General features: G+C 36.1%; 1 protein-coding gene across 3 annotated transcripts in view; it reads left to right on the forward strand.

Moving 5' to 3' along the window:
- The window catches only part of LOC120528645 (probable E3 SUMO-protein ligase RNF212), a 64,667-nt gene that overhangs the window by 29,004 nt on the left and 10,502 nt on the right, over positions 1–25,161 (forward strand). For all 3 annotated transcript variants that reach the window (XM_039752807.1, XM_039752808.1, XM_039752809.1), the window contains 7 exons: positions 4,048–4,104; positions 4,198–4,256; positions 6,968–7,027; positions 12,994–13,055; positions 18,628–18,691; positions 22,741–22,783; positions 24,644–24,701. In XM_039752807.1, the coding sequence (XP_039608741.1) occupies positions 4,048–4,104; positions 4,198–4,256; positions 6,968–7,027; positions 12,994–13,055; positions 18,628–18,691; positions 22,741–22,783; positions 24,644–24,701 (403 nt within the window). The remainder of the gene's footprint in view (positions 1–4,047; positions 4,105–4,197; positions 4,257–6,967; positions 7,028–12,993; positions 13,056–18,627; positions 18,692–22,740; positions 22,784–24,643; positions 24,702–25,161) is intronic.

Genomic DNA, 25,161 nt, shown 5'->3' on the forward strand with positions numbered 1-25,161 from the left:
GTCCTATTTTTTTGGAGTAGTTATATGTGTTGGCAGTGTTAATGGAGTGAAAGATACAGGTGTACATTTTAAAACTGACATTATAGTAGAAATTAAGAAAAAAGCTATATATATAGTATGTATATAGCTACATGTCCCTGATTGACCTCATGAGACTGCATTTTCTGAGAATGAAGCTCCATGATAATGAAGTTGGCATAAGACACACTTTGGCACATGTGCTAGGAATACAAAGTTTTATGTGAATGTGTAGGTATGTTTGTGCGTACTGTAGTTATTTTATAAAGTAATAAATATTATTTGCCCAGTATGAAAGAAAAATTCATACCAATATTTTTGGAACCTAAAATTCAGATTTTTAAAAGGTAAGAAGCTGCAGAAAAGGAATACCAAATAGAATTAAATGGTTTAGCACTAGACCAGGAAAGAAGACAGTGAATGTGGAAGAGTGGTGTAGATAGAAGACAGTTTCCTTCAAGTAGGAAGGATCTCTCCTTTGCTAAAATCCATTGACCTATGTGTGGCTCTGCTGGCATGTTTTCCTTAAGGATTTTGGTTTGGATTGCTTCCTAGGGTTGAAGAAGTGAGGCAGATGCTGTTGCCCCTGACTCTATCTGTGGTTTAAGGTGCAACTGGCAGCATGACTATTCAGGGATTGGACAGGGCAGATAAGAGTGTGTGGAGCCACATGGAAGGAGTAGGAGAACAGAGCAGTGACAGTGATGTTGCACTTTAGTTGAAATTTAGTCTGTATAATAGATTATACCTCTTCCTCACTCCTGGCCTCCTGCTTAATTACATATCCATATTTTTCCAACTGTGCATCTACATCCAATAACAAAATTATAAATTAAAGTCCTGAAGTGTATCTGCTTTGATAAGTATTACTGTACACATCCATCCATCCATTATCTAACCCGCTGAATCCGAATAGGGTCACGGGGGTCTGCTGGAGCCAATCCCAGCCAACACAGGGCACAAGGCAGGAAACAATCCTGGGCAGGGTGCCAACCCACCGCAGGACACACACAAACACACCAAGGCCAATTTTGAATTGCCAATCCACCTAACCTGCATGTCTTTGGATTGTGAGAGGAAACCGGAGCGCCCGGAGGAAACCCACGCAGACACGGGAGAACATGCAAACTCCACGCAGGGAGGACCCGGGAAGCGAACCCAGGTCTCCTTACTGCGAGGCAGCAGCGCTACCACTGCGCCACCGTGCCGCCCTACTGTACACATATACACATTATATATATATGTGAGAATTCTAGTTGCACACATGAATCAGTATTAGTCATCCAACCAAGTGCCACTCCCCTGACACCCAAATAGGCAACAAAATCATCCACAGCTTTTAGCACTGCCAAAGCAATGGTAGTGCAGGAAACCCTGAATATAGTTGGATTCTGCATAAATCTTCTTAAATATGTTTTTTAAAAATTGCAACCATACTAAAACCATTATATCTCAAATCAAGGTAACTACTAGGGAGTGTATGTGCTCTGCTGGAGAAAGCATTCTTAAGTAATAGAAGGGAAATAATCAGATTGAATTCAAAAAATGATTTGTTGGAGGAACCTAATTCAATTCTGTTTAAAGATTCTATGTAAACAAATTGAGTAGTTCAGACTCAGTTCACTGTAGTTATTCTAATACTACCCAATTGAGTTACTCTAACCACAGAGAAGGGAATAAAGTTAACATAACTTATTTGAGTTACTCAGACTTATTTTATCAGGTAACTAAAAGCATAAACTGTTTGTTTTGCTGAACCAAACTTCTGAATGCTAACTTAACACAACTTCAAAAAGTTTATTGCACAAAACAAACATTTGGTTTTAGAAATTTTATTGTCCTATTTTAATTAAACTGGCAAGTCATCCAATCACTAGCCACAACCAACTCATTAGTATATAATATTGCCAAGTACCCCGTTTCACTGACATAGTTGATATATTATATTGCCTTCTGTCATCATAAGTAGGAGAAAAGCCTGCTTGTGTAATGTAGGCTGTGCAGTAGGTTTGGTACACTTTCATAATCACTTAAATTTTAGGCACCTAAAAAGTACTTTTATATCCAGCCTTTATTTTTCTCTGAAAAATTGATGGACATTACTAAAACTCTGCAATATCATTACAAAAAGTATAGTATCTTAATGCAAATTAATTAAACTTAAGGTAATAAGACATTTTGTGACACTGCATGTAACCCAAAATCGATCAAACATTCTGGAAAATATTCAAAACAATACCACTCTGTTCAATCCTCTTTTTTTTCCTCTTTTCTTTTTTACATTAACCAAGTTATTGTGACATCCAACCAAACATGTACATCAAGCCCACAAACTCATTTTTTGTGGAATAAATGGAGGTGAGCTGCATAATGACAAGTCTTCCCAAATATCATTTTAAAGCTTAAAAACATATTCATTTTGAATAAAGTCAGCCTACGGTAATTGGGTAATGGCAATATACCCTAGAAATGATTTTTCAAAGTGGTCTTGTTAATTAAAACAATAAATCCTTTCGCAGTATTTTTACATAAATTGTACTTCTTAATGTGAAACCCAATAAACTTAAGTCAATTGTGCTAGAAATGGATATGCAAAGCCTTTACATCTTCTTATTTTGAATAAAGTAAATTTAAGCTACATCAGTAATATTAACATACTATAAAAATCAATATTAAAATTACAGTGGAAAGAATCAGGTTAACTGTTTGTGTTCTATTTTTCACACTGTTAAGTTTTTTTAAGTTGGTAAGATATGTATACTATGAATCTTAACCTTCTGCATATACACATGAAGTTATTATTGGAGGGCAGAACTTTTTGTGTTAGTCTCATATGGTAAAGCATGTCATATTATGTAGACTGTAGATTAAATGAATAGGCATATTAACCAGATATCCAGCAAAATGTCCTGTGCTTGCGGCATATGCAGACAAGGTATTCCTGAAAATCATTCACCATGACTTTGTTAGACTTTTCTAACACACTTGGCTTTGGTTCTACCACTGCTTGAACTTCTGACTTCTTGACCAGTATATTGCAGTAAATTCAAAATACCATTCTAACATTTCGAAATAGGCCCATTGTTTTAATTAGGTGGATTCTCTCACCATTGTTGTCCCTATCAGGTACTATGGTTGCCACCATGATCACAAATTATGACATTTTGAGCACTAGCCCATGTAAGTTTCTTTTCATATTGAGGCTTTAATTAGGATAGTTATAGTCTTGACATTTCTCAAGATGAAAAAAAAAATCATGGAATGGGAATTGTAGTCATCATAAACAAATACATTCACTACCCATTTAGACATATTAACTACTCATTTGTACCTTCTTAGTCTTTCTTTAGTAGCTGATGCGTCTATCTACTTGAGCTTACTACAATGTAATGATCATTTGACTGCTGTGTATATATGTCTACAGAACATGTGGTCCTGGATTAGAAGACAAAATTACAGAATATGCAGAAAGCAATACAAAAATAACAAATCACCAGTCTACAGGCTATTTCTACTACTGATGCCTATACAATAAATGTTCAAAGAGCTACAGTAGCTTCCATTAATGTGGTCTTAGCAGTTTTGGTACACTTGTACCCATCACTTGACTTCCATAATCTAGCCTGCAGTTGGCAAATCCAAATGATGGCTACAGGCAGCTTCTTCCAGATTAATCAATCCTGCTATGTGGGTCACCTAGACAAAAGGTATTTGCCAGCAAACATAACTCCCAGATTTTAGTCACAATATCCTTATTCCAGATGAAGGCTTGATTAGATGTATTAAATAGCAACACAAGAGTTTTTGTTTAACTTCGAGCATAAAGCTCAGAGCATCACAGCTCTGAAGACTGTGCAACATGTTCTCACACTATACCAAAATCACAATCTCAGGTGGGAGTGATATATACTTATGATTAGATTATATTTAAAAAAATATGCATTTATATAAAAAATTAATGTTTACATTTTGTCATGCAAGATACCTCTGGTATAATTTGATTTACTGTGTTTTTATGTAAATTTATAGGTTCTACAGTTTCAAGAACAGCATAGGAAAAGGATACTGGCATATTACAAACAAAAGGTTATTGACTTTAAAAATTTTAAAGCAAATTATTTCTGTAGTTTGTTTAAACTTCAATAATTTTAAATGATATATTTTTCATTTTCTTTTCAGAATGCACACTTAGAAAAATTATTAAGAGAAGCTGAAAACACATCTCAGCAGCTCAATAAGTAAGAAATGCTTATATGAATAATTTCTATATATTAAAATTAAACAAACATATTATAGCTGTTAACCACAGCTTGATAACTCCTGCAGTAGAGGAAGGTCTATTACAATAATTTAGGTATGTCACAATATTGGCATTTTTGTATTCAATATCAATACCAATGAAATTTCATAATACTTGATACCTATTTGGCATCTTGCCAAAAACAGAAATCCCTTTCACTAGTTTTTTTAATTAAAAGTAACTCCATTATTGAAGTAGGCAATATTATGCCTTTTTCTGTAATAGACTATAAAATATGTATTTAAAATAGTGGTATACCAATCAAATAGTTTTGCTGCTATCATTTAAATAAACTAGTACTGGCATTCATAAATATCAAATAACAGTGCAAAACTTAAATTTAATGTGTCACAATGAACAACCTGATTTATCTTACCATGTGCTCATTCTTATTTTATTGTGACATTTTCCTCTCTTGTAACTGAAAAAAATATTGCTTAAAACAGTACTAAAAATAAACAGTTAAGTGCTATTTTATCTTTACTGTTGAATTTGTGAAATATGCAAAATAATTCTGCATATTTTCATTTAAACACATTCTTTCAAAATTGCTTTTCTACCAACATGCTTTTAAAACTGGGTTTGTCAGAGAATCCCTCTGTTTGGATTCTAACATTTACTATTGTAAGATTTATTTTTGCATCTTTAACTACGAAAGAGTAATATTTAACAAATGAGCCAAATTAATTCAGATTTCAAATGTCACAAACTGCTGCTGCTTTATTTGTCCAAATATGACTCCTTTACATGTTTGTCCCAACTTCAAAGCTTCCTCTGTGATGTCATACTTGTCAGTTTCATATTAATATTTTATTTCAGAACTCCTGTTAAACAGTCTTTGTTATGCTGTTTCAAAGTATCTTACATGAGTGATCAGACTTTGTTATTATCTAGCCATTACTGGTGTTACTTGAACTAAGTTACTGGACTGGCGTTACACATATTAGGTGTTATACTAATGGACAATTTGCCTTCAAAAATCAAATGACTGATAAAAGTTTAGTGTTTTTAGATTCATATACAGTGTGCTTTTCTGTCTGTATTGATATAACTACATGTCCCTTTTGTCACACATGCACTTTGAAAGAACACCAGGCTCATCAGTGGTATGTCATACCACACTGGGATGAGAGAGGACACTTTCACTAACTGTGTTGTGTCCCTTTCCCTACACATCTCCGAGAAAAAATGGCCCGAGAGGGCAACTGACTCTTCCGTTCAGAGCACTATAAAGCTTGGGCTTCCCTGAAGGAGAGTGTCTATTATTGGACTGAGCTGACCGCAGAACAGAGCTCTTACTTGACCAAGATAAACAAACCAAAGAGTGGCTATCTTTTCCATGCAAGGGCTATTTTTAATTAATTTAATCTTATTGACAAGATTGTGCTATCGTTTACTGGTTTTATTTTTATTTTTAATGGAATTAATCAGGACGACCCAGCTGGCACTCAAAGCTGTGTTATTCCCCAACTTGACAACTCTGTATTTTGTGCTTTAAAGCACCAAAACACTAAATAAATTTTATTTTCATGTTAACAAATGGTGTCGCTTATTTCATCACTTGTGTAGACAAGCCAAACTCCTGCTTTGTTTTAAACTTGCCTCTATTTTTACTTGCTATAATTGTTGCTGGCACTGAGGCAGTGCAGTTTCCTCTTACATCCCACAGACATATATATGCATGACTCAGATACCGCTTAGAAAACTGATGAATGTTCAGACAGATATCTGTAGACGAAAGATCAGTGAATGAATGCAAAACATCTTTTCCTTTATCCTGAGAGTGTAGTACAAGGAATTTAAAACTGATTAATATGTGACTTAAGAGAATACATCCATCCATTTTCCAACCCGCTGAATCCGAACACAGGGTTTACGGGGGTCTGCTGGAGCCAATCCCAGCCAACACGGGGCACAAGGCAGGAAACAATCCCAGGCAGGGTGCCAACCGACTGCAGGACACACACAAACACAAAGACCAATTTAGAATTGCCAATCCATCTAACCTGCATGTCTTTGGACTGTGGGAGGTAACCGGAGTGCCCAGAGGAAACCCACGCAGACACGGGGAGAACATGCAAACTCCACGCAGATACCACTGCGCCACCGTGCCGCCCTTAAGAGAATACATTTATTCCTTAATGCATATTGTTTTAAAAGAATGCTTGTTTCAGAAGACATGCATTATGTTAGTGTACAACATTGATTTATGCTTATATTTTGGGCACCATCATTTAGTAAGTTAAGACCAAATTCTTACAAAGTAGCTAACTTAAATACAAATTAAATTTCCAATTAAGGTGGTTTTACTACTTAACAGGAACAAACAGTCTATTGTTGATACACTAACAGTTCATGGCATAATTATTTTTTCTCAAGATTGACTTTCTGTAATGTGTATGTAAAGTAGTTTTAAATCTAGGATTAAAACCTGCTCTGGCACAGCTATATGCTCTCAAAGTAGAAATGTTAAGTCCCGGTAAAGCTGGCCCCAGGGTTGTTTGCCCAGCAAAAAATTTTGCAATGGTAAGAAGATTTCAGATTAATACTACTTATTGGAGTCTTTAAATTAATGAATATTACTAAATTGTAATAAAAAATTATGAAATGCTCAGTTCTTTACTTGTTTTAATATTATATTTTTTATAGAATTATTACAGAGCAGAAGGCTTATATTTCCAAACTAGAAAATGCGCTACAAAATCAAAGGTAGGTGTCCTCTTCAAATATACTGTATATACTGTATATATACTGTATATATAGTATACATGTAGTGCAGAAAAAAAAGTTTTTGCCCACTTCATGATTTCTTATATTGTTGGAAATTTTTGACACTACATTTTTTTCTTAAATATAATTTTATATAAAAGTGATTTTTGTACACAAATACATTTTATATTATGCCTAAGTTATCCAATGACAAACTTGCACAGTGTGAAAAAGAAATTTCCCCCCTCATACTTAGTAACTGATTAACTGTAAACAAATACTTCCTCTAATACAAAGGCATTCTTTCACTTCACTGTGCAGAACTTTTAGCCCAATCTTCCTATTCTTTAATTTCTTTATAGATCTTCTGATGTGGACTTGCTTTTGTGTTGTGTAAATTAAACAAATCAAATAAGTTATTGCTAAATAACGTATGTGATTTGTTCACTCATCTAACTTTTATTTACTTTTGTAATATGAGATTTTGCTTGAAGGCCTGAAAACATTAAGTGTGAAAAAATTTGTAATAAAAGAGGAAATCAGGAAGTGGACTAATAATTTGTCAAGTATTGTATATATACGTGTAAACATGCATACATTTTATGAATCTCTATATCTATTAGTACATGAAAACTTGTACTACCAAATATGACCTTGTAGTTGGGTGCATGTTGAACTACCCTGGTAGATAGGAAAGGGTGGCAAGGGATGAGCAAGACCAAGGAAGGTTCTGACAGTGAAAAAGCAATCATAGGTCCAAGGCAAAAGATAGGGCACCAGAAAAGGTTAGTGTCTGCTGCATATGTGCTGTGTTCTATGGAAACATAGTGCCAGCATGATAAAGAGAGTGAGGCCCAGGATTGAACAACACAAGTGGTAACACATTTTGACAGCTAGAGGGCATTCAATCCCCACAGAAAATTAGTGGGTCTGTGCAGTGCCTTGGATAGTACAGACACCCAGGAGCCTGTCTTGGTTGCCAACCCTTAAGCTTCTAGGTGAAACTGTAGCTTGGTGTCCCTTTTAAAAATATAAAGAGACTTCTCCGAAAATCAGTTCTAGGCCTAGGCCTGGTCCTGGAAGTTACCCCAGGTGGGGTTTTAAAGTTATATTGAAAAATAAACAAGCTTGTTGCTCTAGCACTGAGGAGGATAGCAGTTGGCAAGAGCTTGGCTAGAAGAAAAAGGAAGGCCAGAATCAAGACAGAAGGAATGGTAAGTTAGACAGAATAGTCAGTACTCATACTGTTAAAAGTTTAGTGTTTATTATATTTTACCTTTATATATTCTTAAAATATATTGGCTGTTAAATAAATTTAAAAACATTTAAAACGCCTGTAGCTCTCAGAAGGTTTCCTTGATATTGCAGAAAAATAACTGAAAGATACATAAAATGTGTTTGAGGATCGTTCAGTTTTTATTTCATTTAATATCAGAATCGGAGTCTCTTTTTATTCGCCAGTAATTAATATACAGGAATTTGACATGGTAGATTTAGAGCATTAAAGTGTTTAAATACAAACAAAAATCAATACTTGTCAATATATTGATAAAAGGCTGTGTGATTGGAAGTAGTGTCAGATTAAATGAAAACAGTAGGTCTTATCCCAGATTATGCCTAGGACTGCAGGAAGTAGAAGAAAAGAATTTGGGGGCAATTAGCAAACCCGTGTAAACCCAGAAAATCTATATATATAATTCACTAAGGCAAGACAACCATGGAAAGCACGCCGGAAGGGGCATGGATTCACTGAGCCGCTGACAAGTAAGATACCTATGGCGCACGCAGGAAGGAGCCATGCCCACCAACTCCTGGCACCTCCAAGCCACGTTGTCTGTTCATAGAGGCAAGTTTCTCGCAGAGGTGAATCGCCATATGCAGCGTGTGAAAAGGTTTGCGAGGGGTATCCCATGGGATCCTTAAAACAATCCTTTCCAACTGAGGTTAAAACACAATGAAGTAAGCAGTCTTTAAAAACAGAGTTTTCGGTTACGACGCACAACCGCATACACCATAGCAAACTGTTTTACACGCTACATGCAGCAATTCGCATCCATGACAAACATGCGTCTTCTTCACTTACTGACAATTATATGTTGCTCTCTCCAGAGTTCCATCTTTTCATTCACTTTCTGTTGTATCCTCAAACCCTCCCTTTTTAGACAACTGTGTCTTTCCAGAAGTGTTCAACCATCAATAAATAATTATACGGCGTTTGTTATGCCGCAGGTTAACTATTGTGTTGTATTTTGCTCTCTCCACAGTTACATCTTTTCATTCACTTACTGTTGTATTCTCACACCAAGCCGTTTTAGACAACCATGTCTTTCCAGAAGTGTTTAGCATTCAATTAATAATTATGCATGAGATTGAGCGTGTGTCTAGCAGGCGCAGAGAGGCGTGGATAAATCGTTTGTACCCCATTCGGGCTGCAAACTGTGGAATTCCCTACCCTTTGTGCACACCCCCCTCCTACCTCGCGACTACCGTGGTCGGGTGTCTTGGTGGATTATATATGGAAAAACAGCCAAAACCGCACAGAGCAATGAAACGTCTATGTGAGTCACAGATGCATCTGGACTGTGTAAAAACGACAGTGACCCCAGTAATGAGTTGGAGGTGGACACATGAGCGGGCAATGCATACTGAACGAGAAATCAGCAGTCTAGCATGACGGAGGGAGCTGAGTGGACGTTGTCCTCCTCTCCTGCCGTTTCACACTCCGCGCCTGAGCGCAGTGCACTCGCATCCCTCTGTCTGGCACGGTCCGCCAGTTTTCAGTCACAGACGATTGTGTGTTGGTTTGTTCCGTGCATTGTTGCAATGTTGCTTTTCTTGCTGATTTATTACATTACCGATTTTTCAAATGTTAATTTTCTCCCTGTGCTTAAAAATCATTAAAAAATCGGCCCGATTATGTGGCATATGGTGCGCCACGGGTTGGCTAGTATCACTTGAACTATTAATGTTAATCATGATGATGATCTTGGGAAAGCAAGAATCATAAGATATATTCATCCGAGAGTAATATAAAAAGTAGAAGGAAACATTTGAGACTGTGCTAAATTGGGTTGAATACTGTGTGGGTACACCATTCTCTGGCACAGAATAGAGTAGTGTATCATAACAGTTGCATTAAAGTTATAACATTTCATTAGTTCAATAAAATAGGTCAACAGTTTAATAATATAATAAAAATTATTTGTATTTCTTATTAACACCATGTTTTGTCCTGGTAGGGTCCTAGCGTGACCCTGTTTCCCTTTATACTCTTTATTATTTAGACCTTAACAAAATGCCCCAAATCCCACATACTCTTACCATACTGTCAGGGTTGACTGCTAGTGTAGTTCGACATATTCTTTTACTTTTACATCTGTAGCCCAGGCAATTACATAGAGTACCCGAACAGACAGGAGAGACGGTTACATATTTATTCATGCATTATAGATAATATTCCCAAATTATAAGTAGAGTACAGTACCCATATGATTGTTAATAAAATAATTTAATCTGTTAATAGACCGTCTGTCTTATTATGTTGATTGGTCTCTTGTTTGATGTGGACCAACATGACCCTTAGATGGAATAGCAGGCAGCACTGCCTTTAAATGGTCTCTCAGTCTGGTTCAGTATGCCACACAATCATGGGGAAGACTGCTGACTCACTGCTAAAGAAGCTGGCTATTCACAGAGTGCTATGTCCAAGCATATTAATGGGAAGTTGAGTCGAAGGAAAAAATGTGTCAGAAAAAGGTGCACAAGCAACAGGGATAACCGCAGCGTTGAGAGGATTGTGAAGCACAGCCCATTCACGAATTTGGGAGAGATTCACAAGGAGTGGACTGCGGCTGGAGTCAGTGCTTCACGAGCCACCACACATAGATGTATCCAGGAAGTGGGCTACAACTGTCACATTCTTTGTGTCAAGCCACTTCTGAACCAGAGATGACGTCAGAAGTGTCTTATTTGGGCCAAGGAGAAAACGGACTGGACTGTTGCTCAGTGGTGCAAAGTCCTCTTTTCAGATGAAAGTGAAGTTTGTGTTTCATTTGAAAGTCAAGGTCCCAGAGTCTGGAGGAAGAGTGGAGAGACACATTATCCACGTTGCTTAAGGTCCAGTGTGCAGTTTCCACAGTCAGTGATGATTTGGGGAGCCATGTCATCTGCTGGTGTTGGTCCACTGTGTTTTATCAAGTCCAAAGTCAGCGCTGCCGTTTACCAGGAAATTTTAGAGTACTTCATGCTTCCCTCTGCTGACAAGCATTATGGAGATGCTGATTTCATTTTCCAGCAGGACTTGGCACCTGCCCACACTGCTAAAAGTACCAATACCTGGTTTAATGACCATGGTATCTCTGTGCTTGATTAGTCAGCAAACTCGCCTGACCTAAACCCCATGGAGAATCTATGGGGTATTGTCAAGAGGAAGATGAGAGACACCAGACCCAACAATGCAGAAGAGCTGAAGGCAGCTGTCAAACCATTCTGGGCTGCCATAACACCTCAGCAATGTCACAGGCTGATCACCTCCATGCTACACCGCATTGATGCAGTAATTCATGAAAAAGGAGCCCCAACCAAGTATTGAGTGTGTACATGCACATACTTTTTAGTAAGCCAACATTTCTGTATTAAAAATCATCTATATATATAATTCACTAAGGCAAGACACCCATGGAAAGCACGCCGGAAGTGGCGTGGATTCACTAAGCCACCGACAAGTAAGACACCTATGGTGCACGCAGGAAGGAGCCACGCCCACCAACTCCAAGACCATTGGTTTACGACAACTCGCAAATCCACGGCCACCAACTCGGACGCGACGACACAGAAAAAACAGCGTCATTTATATTGATCTGTCGTAGAGGCCACATGCAACTCCGAGCAACGTTGACTGTTCATAGAGACATGTTTCTCGCGGAGGTGAATCGCCATATGCAGCGTGTGAAAAGGTTTACGAGGGGTATCCCATGGGATCCTTAAAACAATCCTTTACAACTGAGGTTAAAACACAATGAAGTAAGCAGTCTTTAAAAACCGAGTTTTCGGTTACAACGCACGACCGCATGCACCATAGCAAACTGTTTTACATGCTACATACAGCAATTTGCACTACTACCGTGGTCGGGTGTCATGGTGGATTATATATAGAAAAGCAGCCAAAACCGCACAGATCAATGAAAAGTCTACGTGAGTCACAGGTGCATGTGGACTGTGCAAAAACGACAACGACTCAAGTGACGAGTTGGAGGTGGGCACATGAGCAGGCAGGGTGCGATGGCGGTCCGCAGGTTTTCAGTCACGGACGATTGTGTGTTGGTTTGTTCCGTGCATTGTTACAATGTTGCTTTTCTTGCTGATTTATTACATTACAGATTTTTCAAATGTTAATTTTCTCCCTGTGCTTAAAAATCATTAAAAAACTGCCCTGATTATGCGGCGTATAGTACGCCGCGGGGTTGGCTAGTTTTTTTTATTTGTCTTAGGTAATATTCTAATTTTCTGAGATACTGAATTTTGAGTTTTCATTACCTGTAGGCCATAATCAGCAAAATGAAATAAATGCTTGAAATATCTCACTCTGTGTGTAATGAATCTACTGTATATAATATAGGAGTTTCACTTTTTGAATTGAATTCCTGAAATAAATTAACTTTTAGATGATATTCTAATTTATTGAGATACACCTGTATGTATTTGGTCTTCCTGCTTTAAACTGTATTCTTGTTGACTTTTTAAAAATGCCTTTTGATGTTGTTCACTGTGAAAGGTTATAAGTTTTATGCTGACTGATATGATACTACTTTGTTAGAAATACTGGTTACATAGTCATATTTAAATTTTCTAGTGTATCTGCCTTTCTGCATAATTAAGACAGCATTTATTTAATTACAATGTGATTTAAGATAAAAACAATTAACAAAATATTATTTATACTCTTAATGCTTTGCTTTGCTTTGTAGCTTAAGGACACAGAAATCTTCGCAAATATCCATATCACCTGAAGTTATAAATCCTATATCAAGTAAGTGTTATTGTGTTTATTTTATCATTTTAAAAGAATACATATTACCTCTGCTTTTATAAACTAGACAGTGTATATTACTTTTCAAAGCACCTTTTATGTTTTACTGGCATACACTGTCGCAAATTATCTTATTCCAAATAATGGTCTGAGTATCCAGTTGTGAAAAACATATAGTAAAACAGAGAGTACTGGAAGATCCTTGATAACAGTCTTTAGTTTAAGTGTGTCACTAAAGGCTCATCCCTTTATCAGATGGATCAAGTTTGCAAGGGATTGTTGTTCTGGGCACAGCAGATCAGCAGGTGGGCTGCACTGCATTAACATTACAAAATTCTAAAGAACTCAGCAATAGATGAATAAGAAGTGAAGAATAAAAACCAGCTGTAAAATGTATATAAGACCAATAACGTCAACGCTAACTAAAGAGCATTTCAATACATGGGATTTTTGAAATACCAAAAGGCAGCAAGTGACTAAACAGTGAGAAATTTAAAAAGTTGACCTTAATGGTTTTTTTCAGCATTTTAGTGGTATGGTAATTGAGGAGATGCAGTGAATCAGAAACAAGAAAGAAATAATAAACTACACAACTAAGGCAACAGAACATGCTCTCTGTACATGTATGGTAGCTATTTTAATGTGTGAAGAAGCTGATAACACCCCAGGCAGGAGCTACAGGGAATATTAATGAACTACTTATATACTGTACTGATATACTGTACTATATATATACTATGGGTCAGAAATTTTTGGGACACTCCCATTTTTCTAGTTTTCATTGAAATGTAAACAATTTGAGTCCAGTGAATAACTTGCAGTGTTACAAAGGTAATTGGTAAATTGCCAGAGGCTACAAAAATTTTAGGTACTAAAAACTGAAAAATAAATACCATATTTTTGGCTCCATAAGACACACCTAGATTTAGAGCAGGATAACAAGAAAAAAAATATTCTGAACCAAATGGTGTACTAATATATTTAATAAAATATAGCAGAATAATTTTTCAGCCATGTAAAGTCAACAGCGGTATTAAGAACCATCATCATTGTCATTAACAAATGAGGAGAGACGTTAAGGTTCAAGCACTCTTCTAGTTTTCTGGAAACCCCAAAAACTCATCGCTATTGTCAGAATTTATGATGCTCAGTTGCTCACAATCACTAATATCACTTTTCTTCATATACGTTACTATTTTCAGTTACATCTAAGGCATTGCTAATGGCAGCTTCCACCTGAAGCTATAGACTCTTTTAAGTACGCGAGCGACTCTCCACATTAGTGTTTAGATCTGGACGGTGTCTAAAGACATACAGTTAAGGTGAATTGGCACCATTAAATTGACCCTAGTGTGTGCTTGGTGTATGTGTGTGTGCATGTGTGGTTGGCCTGTTCAGGGTTTGTTCCTGCTGCCTTGTACACTATCTAGCTTGGATTGGCTCCAACACCCCCTGCGACCCTGGTTTGGATTAAGCGGGTTAGAACAGTCCCTCCCTTTCAAAGATCCAAGAGGACAATGGGAAAAAGATCTCTTAATCAATATATCAGAAAAGGAGTGGAAAGTAGCAATGCAGAGACTTCACTCAAGCTCCATATGCGCAAAGCATACAATTATTCAACTCAAAATTATATATCGAGCACATCTGTCTCACCTAAAACTGTCCAAAATGGGGGTCAACGTGTTTTTCAATCTCAAAAAATTGATCGATTTGTATCGAATGATTACAATAAAATTATTTAAAAAAAAAAAAAAGAACTTACCATGCCATGACATAATGCAGCTGTTTTTTTTTTAACACCATTGAGTAAGCAAAAGGATTTTTCTTCAGTGTTTGACACCAACTATCAAACATGAAGGAGGAAAGCATGATGGTTTGGGGTTCTTTGATACCTTGAACCAAAAGGCCTACTATAGCTATTTTCAGTACCAAGCAATAAGCTCTGGTCTTCATCCTACAGCAAGATAATGACCCATAGCATACCTTCAGGCTATATCACATCTACTGTAGAAGTTAAGAATAAGTAGGCTTCAGACCTAAATTTTATTGAGCTGTTTTATGACGAGCTGAACAGAATGGTGGAAGCAAAGCAAACCACAAATTCAACACATTTCCAAGCAATATTTGATTTCTGTTGTAGAAAGCCTTCTGTATTTTTACACATAAATGTAAAGTGGAGTAAATATATTGTGCAAACAAGATAAAGTACAAATACTATATATTAAAGCAATGACAAATTGTCACATTAATGAAATAATATAACAAACAGTCTTTGCTTAATATGAATTACTGAGGAAGCATAAATGCTGGCTTGTTCAGCTGTAACTATAATTGAAAGATTACCACTGCTAGCATATACTGGGAAGCAGACAGATCTACTGGTGCCACCATCACATTATTGCTTTCATCTTCAAAGAGTCTCTTCTTCACTGTATCCATAATATACTGAATTCTTATTAGTCAGTCATTCACCTTTTAATCTGCTTAGTCCTGAACAGAGTCAAAAGGAGATGCTGGAGTCTGTCTTATTAGGTGTTTGCAAATTAAAATTTAAAAAATGACATATTTTTTGATATAAACAAAAAAAAACAGTCTTGATTGATACAAACTTCAAACTGCAGAACAATTTAAAAATTCCAAACCCTAACAAAATTGTTTTCAGCAGTGCTAATATAGAGCAGCACATGTACAGACAAAATATGTAAACATAATGTATACATAATACAGTAGTAATAAGTAATAATAAATATACTTTGTATATTGTTTACTGGATACTCTGTAAGGTTACAAAATGTCACATAAAAAGCTTTCGGATACTGGAAAACAATTTTATTTAAAATTTATTGTGTTTGGCATATACTGTATATCATGTGGTACCTCTGTATTTGCCTCAAGACTGTTATTGTCTACATGCTATAGACATCTCCTTACCTATTTTCTTATCCTTACCAGTGGAAGACTAGTAGGCACCTCCACATTCCCTCTGTTCCAACCAAACCCAGCCTAGTGAGATTACTATAATTAAGGATATTTGAACATGAAGGTCCAGAGCACTGTATATTTCATATAACCCTATACATATAAAATCCAACATCTGTCTGTATGTCTGTCAGCTTTTCATGAGAGAACTACTTAACGGATTTAGATAGGGTTTTTTTCTCTAATTTGCTTGAACATTCCAGTTGATTTTGCGACTTTGTCATCGTGCTAAGTATTATAGTTTGGTTTCGCCACCAATTTATTCACGTAAATCAAAGAGGCAGGCTGCGGCTAAGGGGAGGGGGAGGTGGACCTCAGGAGTAGGAAGCTGGGCAGGGTCATCTTCACTTACACACCAGCCTCCATTTGAGTCGCTCTACCTCTCGCCACGTTTTGTAACGTACCTTGCCTCTGCTTAGCTAGCAATACCTGTTTGTTCATTATCATCTAGTGATTGTTAAAGAGTAACGTTTGATGTTTTTGAGAGTAGATCACAGCCACGTGTGTTTTAGAGGGTACCTGCTCATTGGTCGAGTTATCATGGCCATATGCTCTTCTCCCCATGCGGGGGACGCTCTCCCATCAGTGCTGAACACGATCAGATACAGTGGCAACATTTAACATTGGAGCGTACCTGCCTTCTGTTTTGCGAGAGATACCTTGCCAACTTTTTACTTTCTTGGCAAAGAGATCACAGCTACATTCTCCCCCCGATAGCAAAACAAAAAATATTGTATACTAAAAGGCCCTCGGTTATGAAAGCTATCAATATAAATTCATCTCAATACAAATTATGACTTTTTTAAAATTGATTTTTAAAGTTTGTCTGGTTTCACTTCTATGTGGGCAAAGTCTTGCGGGACTGTAGTATTTAATAAAGATAAGGAGGGAAAAGACAAAGAATTAAAACTGGGAATAAAATAAATACATGAATTATATAAATTGTATAATATAAAATAATCTTACATAATACTAGCCTTTCTCAGATAGAGTTCTTCCATTTCAGCTGTTAGGAAAACCAATTTTGTTCTCTGCTTATCAACTTTTCACTTTGTGAGTGGTACTGATTTATTTTGGTAGAGGATTAAGTGTATTGATAGCCAATATCAATGTTTAAAAGAAATGAAAATGTTAATATTGTATTAGTGATTTAAATAGAGTATACTATTGCATTGTACAGTAACTCGATAAAGTAAAAATGTTAACACTGGATTCAGATGAAAGTGTTTCGCATCAATTCAGATTAAAAGCACCTCCTTAAATCATATAAAATACAATTCTATTAGGTCCCAAAGTTAGTTAGAACACATCTGGAGATGAATTCTAAAGATAATGAACATTTAATGCAAATTCAGAATAATAATATATGAAACACACTAAAGTCAATTAGAACAAGATGGAGAAAATAATGGGCAATTACAAAGTTGTATGTACCATAGCATTCTTGTAACCTGAATATCTTAAGTAGGTGAGCATCTCACTTGTAGTTTTACATGGGTGATGTAAAAGTGGCTGTACTTACGATTAAGAGTGTTGAGATTCTGAAACTACACATTATTGGGATCTGATGAGACCAAATTCACATGTTGCCCTCAAAACTAAGTCCTATATTTTGTCCAAACATACAAACACATTTTGTTTTGAAGTTATCCTTTATAAAGTATCTATCTATCTATCTATCTATCTATCTATCTATCTATCTATCTATCTATCTATCTATCTATCATGAAGTATGGTGGCAGCGACATTGTGCAATGAGCATATTTTTCTTTCTTACAGCTTGTGAAAATACAAAAATAAATAAACAACCCTTATTTTATGTAGTACTTTTTATTGCATAGTGAACACTATTCCATCATGCTTTCAAAGTATATGGCTATGATACAACATGAATCAGAAGCATCCAAGCGACAGTTTTGGAGGTAATGGCTCGCACATCTCGGGAAACAATTGCAAGAGCAGCCTCACCCACAGTCCAGACCACAAAGCCCATTGATGTCACTTCTGATTTGACCATGGAAGTCCAGGATGTTTCCGTTCATGTACAAACCAGATTTTAAAAAGCACAGAGCTCCAAGAACTCAGATGTACAATATCTGTGATTACTGTTGTTGCTGGCACTTTTATTTTGCATTTTCTCTGCCATGTTAAATGAGACATTGTCTGGTCCCAAATCCTTAATTTTCCCTTTTGTTTTCTTACATATTTAACAAGTATTACACTTATGCATATGTAGGCCAAAGGTGTTTTCCCGAATATTGCATACAGGGGGTTGAAATTTGTTGGAATTACTTTTTTTATATTTATAATTAAATTAACAAATTTGGTGAATATTTGGTCAGTAGGGTAGCACAATTTGCTTCGAATCCCCTCCTATCCTGGGTTTGAGACTGTTATCTGTATTATTTTTTGTTCACTGTATATGGCTATAGTTTTTTAAGTGCTCTGTTTTTTTAAATGTTAAACCCTTGTTTAAGTTTTGATGTATATATGAAATGTAATCCTTAAAGCTGTTATATATTATCCTTTGAGGACAACATACTATATGAGTCATTGTATATTACTGAAATAATTTTTCTAATTATTTTTGTAGAATCTCCATTTTCCTCAAAACAGTTTTCCTCTGTTATATCTCCAGCACCTTTGCCATCTGAGATGTAAGTAATTTATACAGTAATTATTCAATCAGAGTTACATCATGTTTCCTTTTAATTTTCCAAACTTTTTTATTTATGTTAAAACAATTAACACTAGAATTACCAGAGCCTACGAAAAAACTCGTAAATCCGTCCCACCTTCAATCGCTTCTTAAAATTGTTCACAGCTGTCCACCAGAGTCTTTTGTCATCTAAATGTGCTGATAAAAATCAGGCTGCAAAGCAGCCGGCTATTCCATCCCCCCACCAACTAAGAACGTGCACAAACTTCTCCCAGCTCATGCCTTGATTGATTTTCTGGGAGTGAAGTGGAGTTTTAGAGTGGAAATAATAGATCGTTGTTTGGAACACACGCATTTCATGTCTGTTCCGTTTCTACAGTAATCTGTGTAAACACATTGTTAAAACAGAAACGTTTTTTATATTCTAGTAGTAGATGACAAAATGTAGGCATAAACTATATAATGTATGAAGCCTGAAGTCCAAATATCAAAAGAAATATTTTCACAGATAGTACAAATCTAACACAACAATTGCGCTTTTATTCAAAAATATAACTGCAGAAAAAAAAAGCCGCCTTAACATGTGACTTTGACAAGTGTTTATTATGACTTCCTCCGTTGTGAATAAAAATGTGTCATAATACTGTTTTCACCTACACTTCTAAAAGGATTTAGCTCGTTCAATCTTTCCTTATCTTTTTATACCCTAATGTGTAGGTATTCACCTCAGTCTTGGTTATTTGTAAATCTATTTAAATTTGTGTCATCTGTACATTTGCTGCTTCTAGGTTTTAGTTACATTTTAGTCTAAATCCATCCATTCATTCATTATGTAGTACATGTGTGTAGGTGATTTTTATGCCTTTAATTTTTTACTGCCTTTTAAGGTTCCTGCTCACTGCAATGAACTCCACTGTTTTTTTGTTGGCATGTAATAAAATTAATTAAACGTGTTACTGAAGTTTCACGTCATATACAGTCATATGAAAAAGTTTGGGAACCCCTCTCAGCCTGCATAATAATTTACTCTACCTTCATTTCCTAGAAACATGAGTACTGGGGTGTTTCCTGAACAAAAATTTTTAGTAAAGCAGTATTTAGTTGTATGAAATTAAATCAAATGTGAAAAACTGACTGTGCAAAAATTTGGGTTACCTTGTAATTTTGCTGATTTGAATGCATGTAACTGCTCAATACTGATTACTTGCAACACCATATTGGTTGGATTAGCTCGTTAAGCCTTGAACCTCATAGACAGGTGTGTCCAATCATGAGAAAAGGTATTTAAGGTGGTCAATTGCAAGTTCTACTTCCCTTTGACTCTCCTTTGAAGAATGACAGCATGGGATTCACAAAGCAACTCTCAAAAGATCTGAAAACAAAGATTGTTCAGTATCATGGTTTAGGGGAAGGCTACAAAAAGCTATCTCAGAGGTTTAAACAGTCACTTTCAACTGTAAGGAATGTAATCAGGAAATGGAAGGCCACAGGCACAGTTGCTGTTAAACCCAGGTCTCGCAGGCCAAGAAAAATACAGGAGCGGCATATGCGCAGGATTGTGAGAATGGTTACAGACAACCCACAGATCACCTCCAAAGACATGCAAGAACATGGTGTATCTGTACGTCGTTCTACAATTCAGCGCAATTTGCACAAAGAACATCTGTATGGCAGGGTGGTGAGAAAGAAGCCCTTTCTGCACTCACTCCACAAACAAAGTCGCTTGTTGTATGCAAATGCTCATTTAGACAAGCCAGATTAATTTTAAAACAGAAAGAGAAAGTGCTTTGGACTGATGAGACAAAAATTCAGTTATTTGGTCATAACAAAAATTGCTTTACATGGCGGAAGAAGAACACCACATTCCAAGAAAAACACCTGTTACCTACTGTCAAATTTGGTGGAGGTTCCATCATGCTGTGGGTCTGTGTGGCTAGTTCAGGGACTGTGGCCCTTGTTAAAGTCGAGGGTCGGATTAATTCAACCCAATATCAACAAATTCTTCAGGGAAATGTTCAAGCATCAGTCACAAAGTTGAAGTTACGCAGGGGTTGGATATTCCAACAAGACAATGTCTCAGAACACAGTTTTAAATCTACAAAGGCATTCATGCAGAGGGAGAAGTACAATGTTCTGGAATGGCCGTCACAGTCCCCTGACTTGAATATCATTGAAAATCTAGGGGATAATTTGAAGCAGGCTGTCCATACTTGGCTTACATCAAATTTAAATGAACTAGAGAGATTTTGTATGGACGAATGGTCAAAAATACCTCCATCCAGAATCCAAACACTCATCAAAGGCTATAGGAGGCGTCCAGAGGCTGTTATATTTGCAAAAGGAGGCCCAACTAAGTATTGATGTAATATCTCTGTTCGGGTGCCCAAATTTATACACCTGTCTAATTTTGTTATGATGCATATTGCATATTGTCTGTTAATCCAATAAACGTAATGTCACTGCTGAAATGCTACTGTTTACATAAGGCATGTCATATATTAACAGGAAGTTGCTACTTTGAAAGCTCAGCCAATGATAAACAAAAATCCAAAGAATTAAGAGGGGTTCCCAAACTTTTTCATATGACTGTAATTTTGCAATACAATTCCCATCTTTTATGTGGAAGTCTTTAATATAATATCAAACCATTTTATTCTACTCACTGATAGTTGACTTAACCTTACTTAGACATGAAGACAAACTGCCACTTAGACGATGAAGAGGAACTACCTTTCCACTGTAGTCTATTTCCTGTGACAACAAGCAAATATTTAATGTAGAGTCTCTTAAACTTTAATTTGAGGACCCAAATAAGAAAATCAACACGATTCAAGGACCCATGAAGAGGATTATTATCATAACGACATTGGAGCCATAAACAGACAACTAACAATGGCCATACAATAAAAAATCATAAATGATTTGTTTCTTTTGAAGCATATGAAAATACTTGATGTAAGCTTTAGTAAAGCTAAGAGAAAATAAAATTTTAGGGTGCAAGGATATAATGATTTTTCAAAAGATAGTATAAAAGATCACATCATAGTATGTATAATGTAGAAAGTACTCAAAAAACAATTAATTGATGCAGTTTATTTACTTTGTCTAAAGAATTTTTTTTTCAAATGAGCTCAGTTTATTAACAATATAATAATAGTTCAAACAGTTCAAAATACTCCAGTTTTCTTTAACTATTCAATAAACCAAGTAAAAAAGTAGCAGAATTATTCCTAAAAATGTATGCACTGTTTTTTTTATTTTATTTGATGACAAGATAAATCTTAATTTATCTAATTTGGTGGACTGTCTAGTATGAAATATTTAATGCTACTGACTGACATTGTGCTGAATGTCTACAGCTTGTCCCAAATGTGGGTATTTTCTAATGTTCTTACAGATCTCAGTGGTCCTGTCCTTCACACTCTAAGTATATTGACATTTATCGAACTACTAATTCTTCCTCATTGAGCGAGGTTAAACTTCAGGCAAAATCTTCTTTGCATGTCTGTTTCAGATTTAGATTCAGTGTATGCTGCAACAGCGAATTTTGTTTTGACGTTTTAAACTAGTTCTGCAGTGTCTTCACTTCACAAGCTTGTTCATCTGTTCATTGTCTCTGGACCATACATTGCTTTACTTGTCAATCATTATAGTCTGATTGGTTTACTAGTTCCGAGAGGGTAAGTGATGTTATGGGGAATATTTTTTAGATTTTCGAGCCATAGAAAAGAAAGATGTCTGTGATGTGTCAATTGTGGTGTTTCATATACTACAACAATATATAGTGTAGTGGTGTATCACCCACCACAGAATTTTGGCTTAACTAGGCTAACTTTACTACGCAATCATGACCCATAGTTTAAGAAACACTGGTTTAAAGAATGAATCACTAATATTTGTGTTATTCCAACATGTACCATATACATTGTAAAAGAAAAGTACTTGCAATTATTTAATACTTGCTGTTATTTCAGTTTATATTATTTATTTAAAAAAATAATTTCAATTAGCTTTCTGTTTCAATACTTCTTATGTTGTATTTTGTAGAATCAAAAAGCAATGTGGACCTGGATTGTTGCAAAATAACAAAGTATGTTTTTAAACTTTTTTTTTTAAATTAATATAAAATTTATTAAATTCAATTCATGAATATACTTTTATGTGATGAAAGACTGGTTTGCAATGAATAAATATATAGTTGTTATAATGAAATTTTTAGCTACTGTATGTATGCTTTTTAACACTAGAATCCCTGAAGCCTATGAAAAAATGTGTAATCTCGGCCCACCTTAAATTACTTTGCACATCTCCATCAGCATCTTTTGTTTTATAAATGTGTTGATCAGCACAAACAGCAAGCAACCTGCTATCCCATCCCCCACCTGGCACAGCTCAAGTCACAGAGAAGATTCTCAGAGCTAAAGTGTGTTTATCTGGGTGTAAGGTGCCTGGAGTTATAGAGGGCAAATAATATATCATCATTTGGAATACATACTGTACATTTCATTTGTGTTCCTTGTCTACAACGATCTGTGTAAATGTAGGATGACATGCGAGGCAACCATAACAACAGTTGCGTAAAGTGAGAGATTGACTGGCAGTATGACGCCTGACCTGTTGCTGCTTCTAAACGGTGCCATCTTTTGCCTTTATGCCTGGTGTAGCTGCATTGTTCTTATGTGTGAGTGGACGTTTCTTGCGGGGAGGGCTTCTGTTCTCTTTCTCCAATGTAGAACCCGTATCCTCATCTGAGTTCACCTCTGTTATAGCACGTCTTTATTTGAAAACTAGCAGTGTCAGATCAGGGGAAGCGTGAACATGACTGACAGAATAAAACTGAATTAAAAAACACACTAATTTTTCCAAGTACCATAAATTTACAACGGCTGTTGCAGACTCAAATCAAATGTATGTTTTTACTCTATAATAATCACAATAAGAGCAACTCACTAGACAAAACTCAAAACAGACATGTTTGGAATCTTAACGGGAACCTCTTGATTACGAGGCAGCGGTTTTTACCGCTGTACCACCCAAGTGGTCATGTCAGCATCGTACTCTAACCTGATTTCTTTTTCTACGGTTATATGCTTGAATAAAAGCGCCATTCTTTTGTTATATTTGTACCATTTGTGAAAGTTTCTTTTTGAAATTTGGGCTTCCGTCTTCACACGTTATACACTTCATGTCTACATTTTGTCAATTATTACTAAAATATGAAAAACATTTCTTTTTTAGTTATGTGTTCAACAATTGCTACCTCACATTTCATCGTACATTTACACAGATTGTTGTAGACACGGAACACTCATGCAATGTATGTATTCCAAATGATGATATGTTATTTACCCCCTACAACTCCAGGCACCTCACATCCAGAAAAACTGACTAACTCTGGAAATCTTCTCTGTAACTTTGAGCTGTGTCGTTTGGGGGTAATGGGATATCAGGCTGCTTGCTGCATATGCTTATTGACACATTTACAAAACAAAAGATGCTGATGGAGTGGTATGAAGGAATTTAAGGTGGGCTGGGATTATGAGTTTTCTTGTAGGCTTCAGGGATTCTAGTGTTAAAAGCTTAAGTTAGCACCCTGTTAGTCCTAAAAACATTTTTGAGATAATTTTATGACCGTTGCCTTTGACATTTCAGCTTCTCGTTGATGCCCTTTAATGTCCTTGCAAGCCACATTGAAGTATGTATCCAAATGTTGATCTTGTCTTTATCAGATTGGAGTTTACAAAGTCTACCCATATGTGTGTGAATTGTCTCTATGTACCTGTACTGCAGTTTCCTTTCTCATTGCAAAGAAGCCTATATACAATGAACAGGCTAAATTAAGTGTTGCCATTGCTATTTCAATAGTAGATTAAGAAAATAAATAAATAAAACCATGAATGTATAGTATATAATAATAAAGGCTGAAATTCCATCCATATATCCTTTTCAGAGACAACCTCCTGGAATGTTTTCAAATGCAGCGTGTTCACCACAAAACAGAAACTTTGGTAAGAAAACGACACCATATGATAATTATCTTGATTATATCGTAATTTGATTTTCATGGAATGGAAATAGCCTGCTTTACAATAGGGATGTGCCAGTGTTTTAGATACTGTATATTAGGAAGGAAATTGGCAGATTCAGTCTTTGTTATATAAAGATGCATGGAAACCATTATGTGAATAGACATTTCCATTTCATCTTTATAGCAAAATTGCTTTTGATAGGTGTAGAGATAGTGAGTGGTGCACGGGTAGTGCCTTGTTATTGGGCACCTTTCTGACAAGCAGTTAACAAAAAGCAAGGGCAGTATCCAGTAATGTGCTATCCTGATAAGTCCCTAAAAAACCTCCTAGAAAAGAATATGCCTACCACTAAAAGAAAACTTCTGCATGTCAGTGTTGGAAGACAAATACATTTCTCAATAAGTGTTTGACCATCCATAAAAGTCCAGATGGGCTGAAT

Source organism: Polypterus senegalus, chromosome 4, assembly GCF_016835505.1.
Source record: "Polypterus senegalus isolate Bchr_013 chromosome 4, ASM1683550v1, whole genome shotgun sequence".
In the NCBI taxonomy this organism is placed as follows: Eukaryota; Metazoa; Chordata; class Cladistia; order Polypteriformes; family Polypteridae; genus Polypterus; species Polypterus senegalus.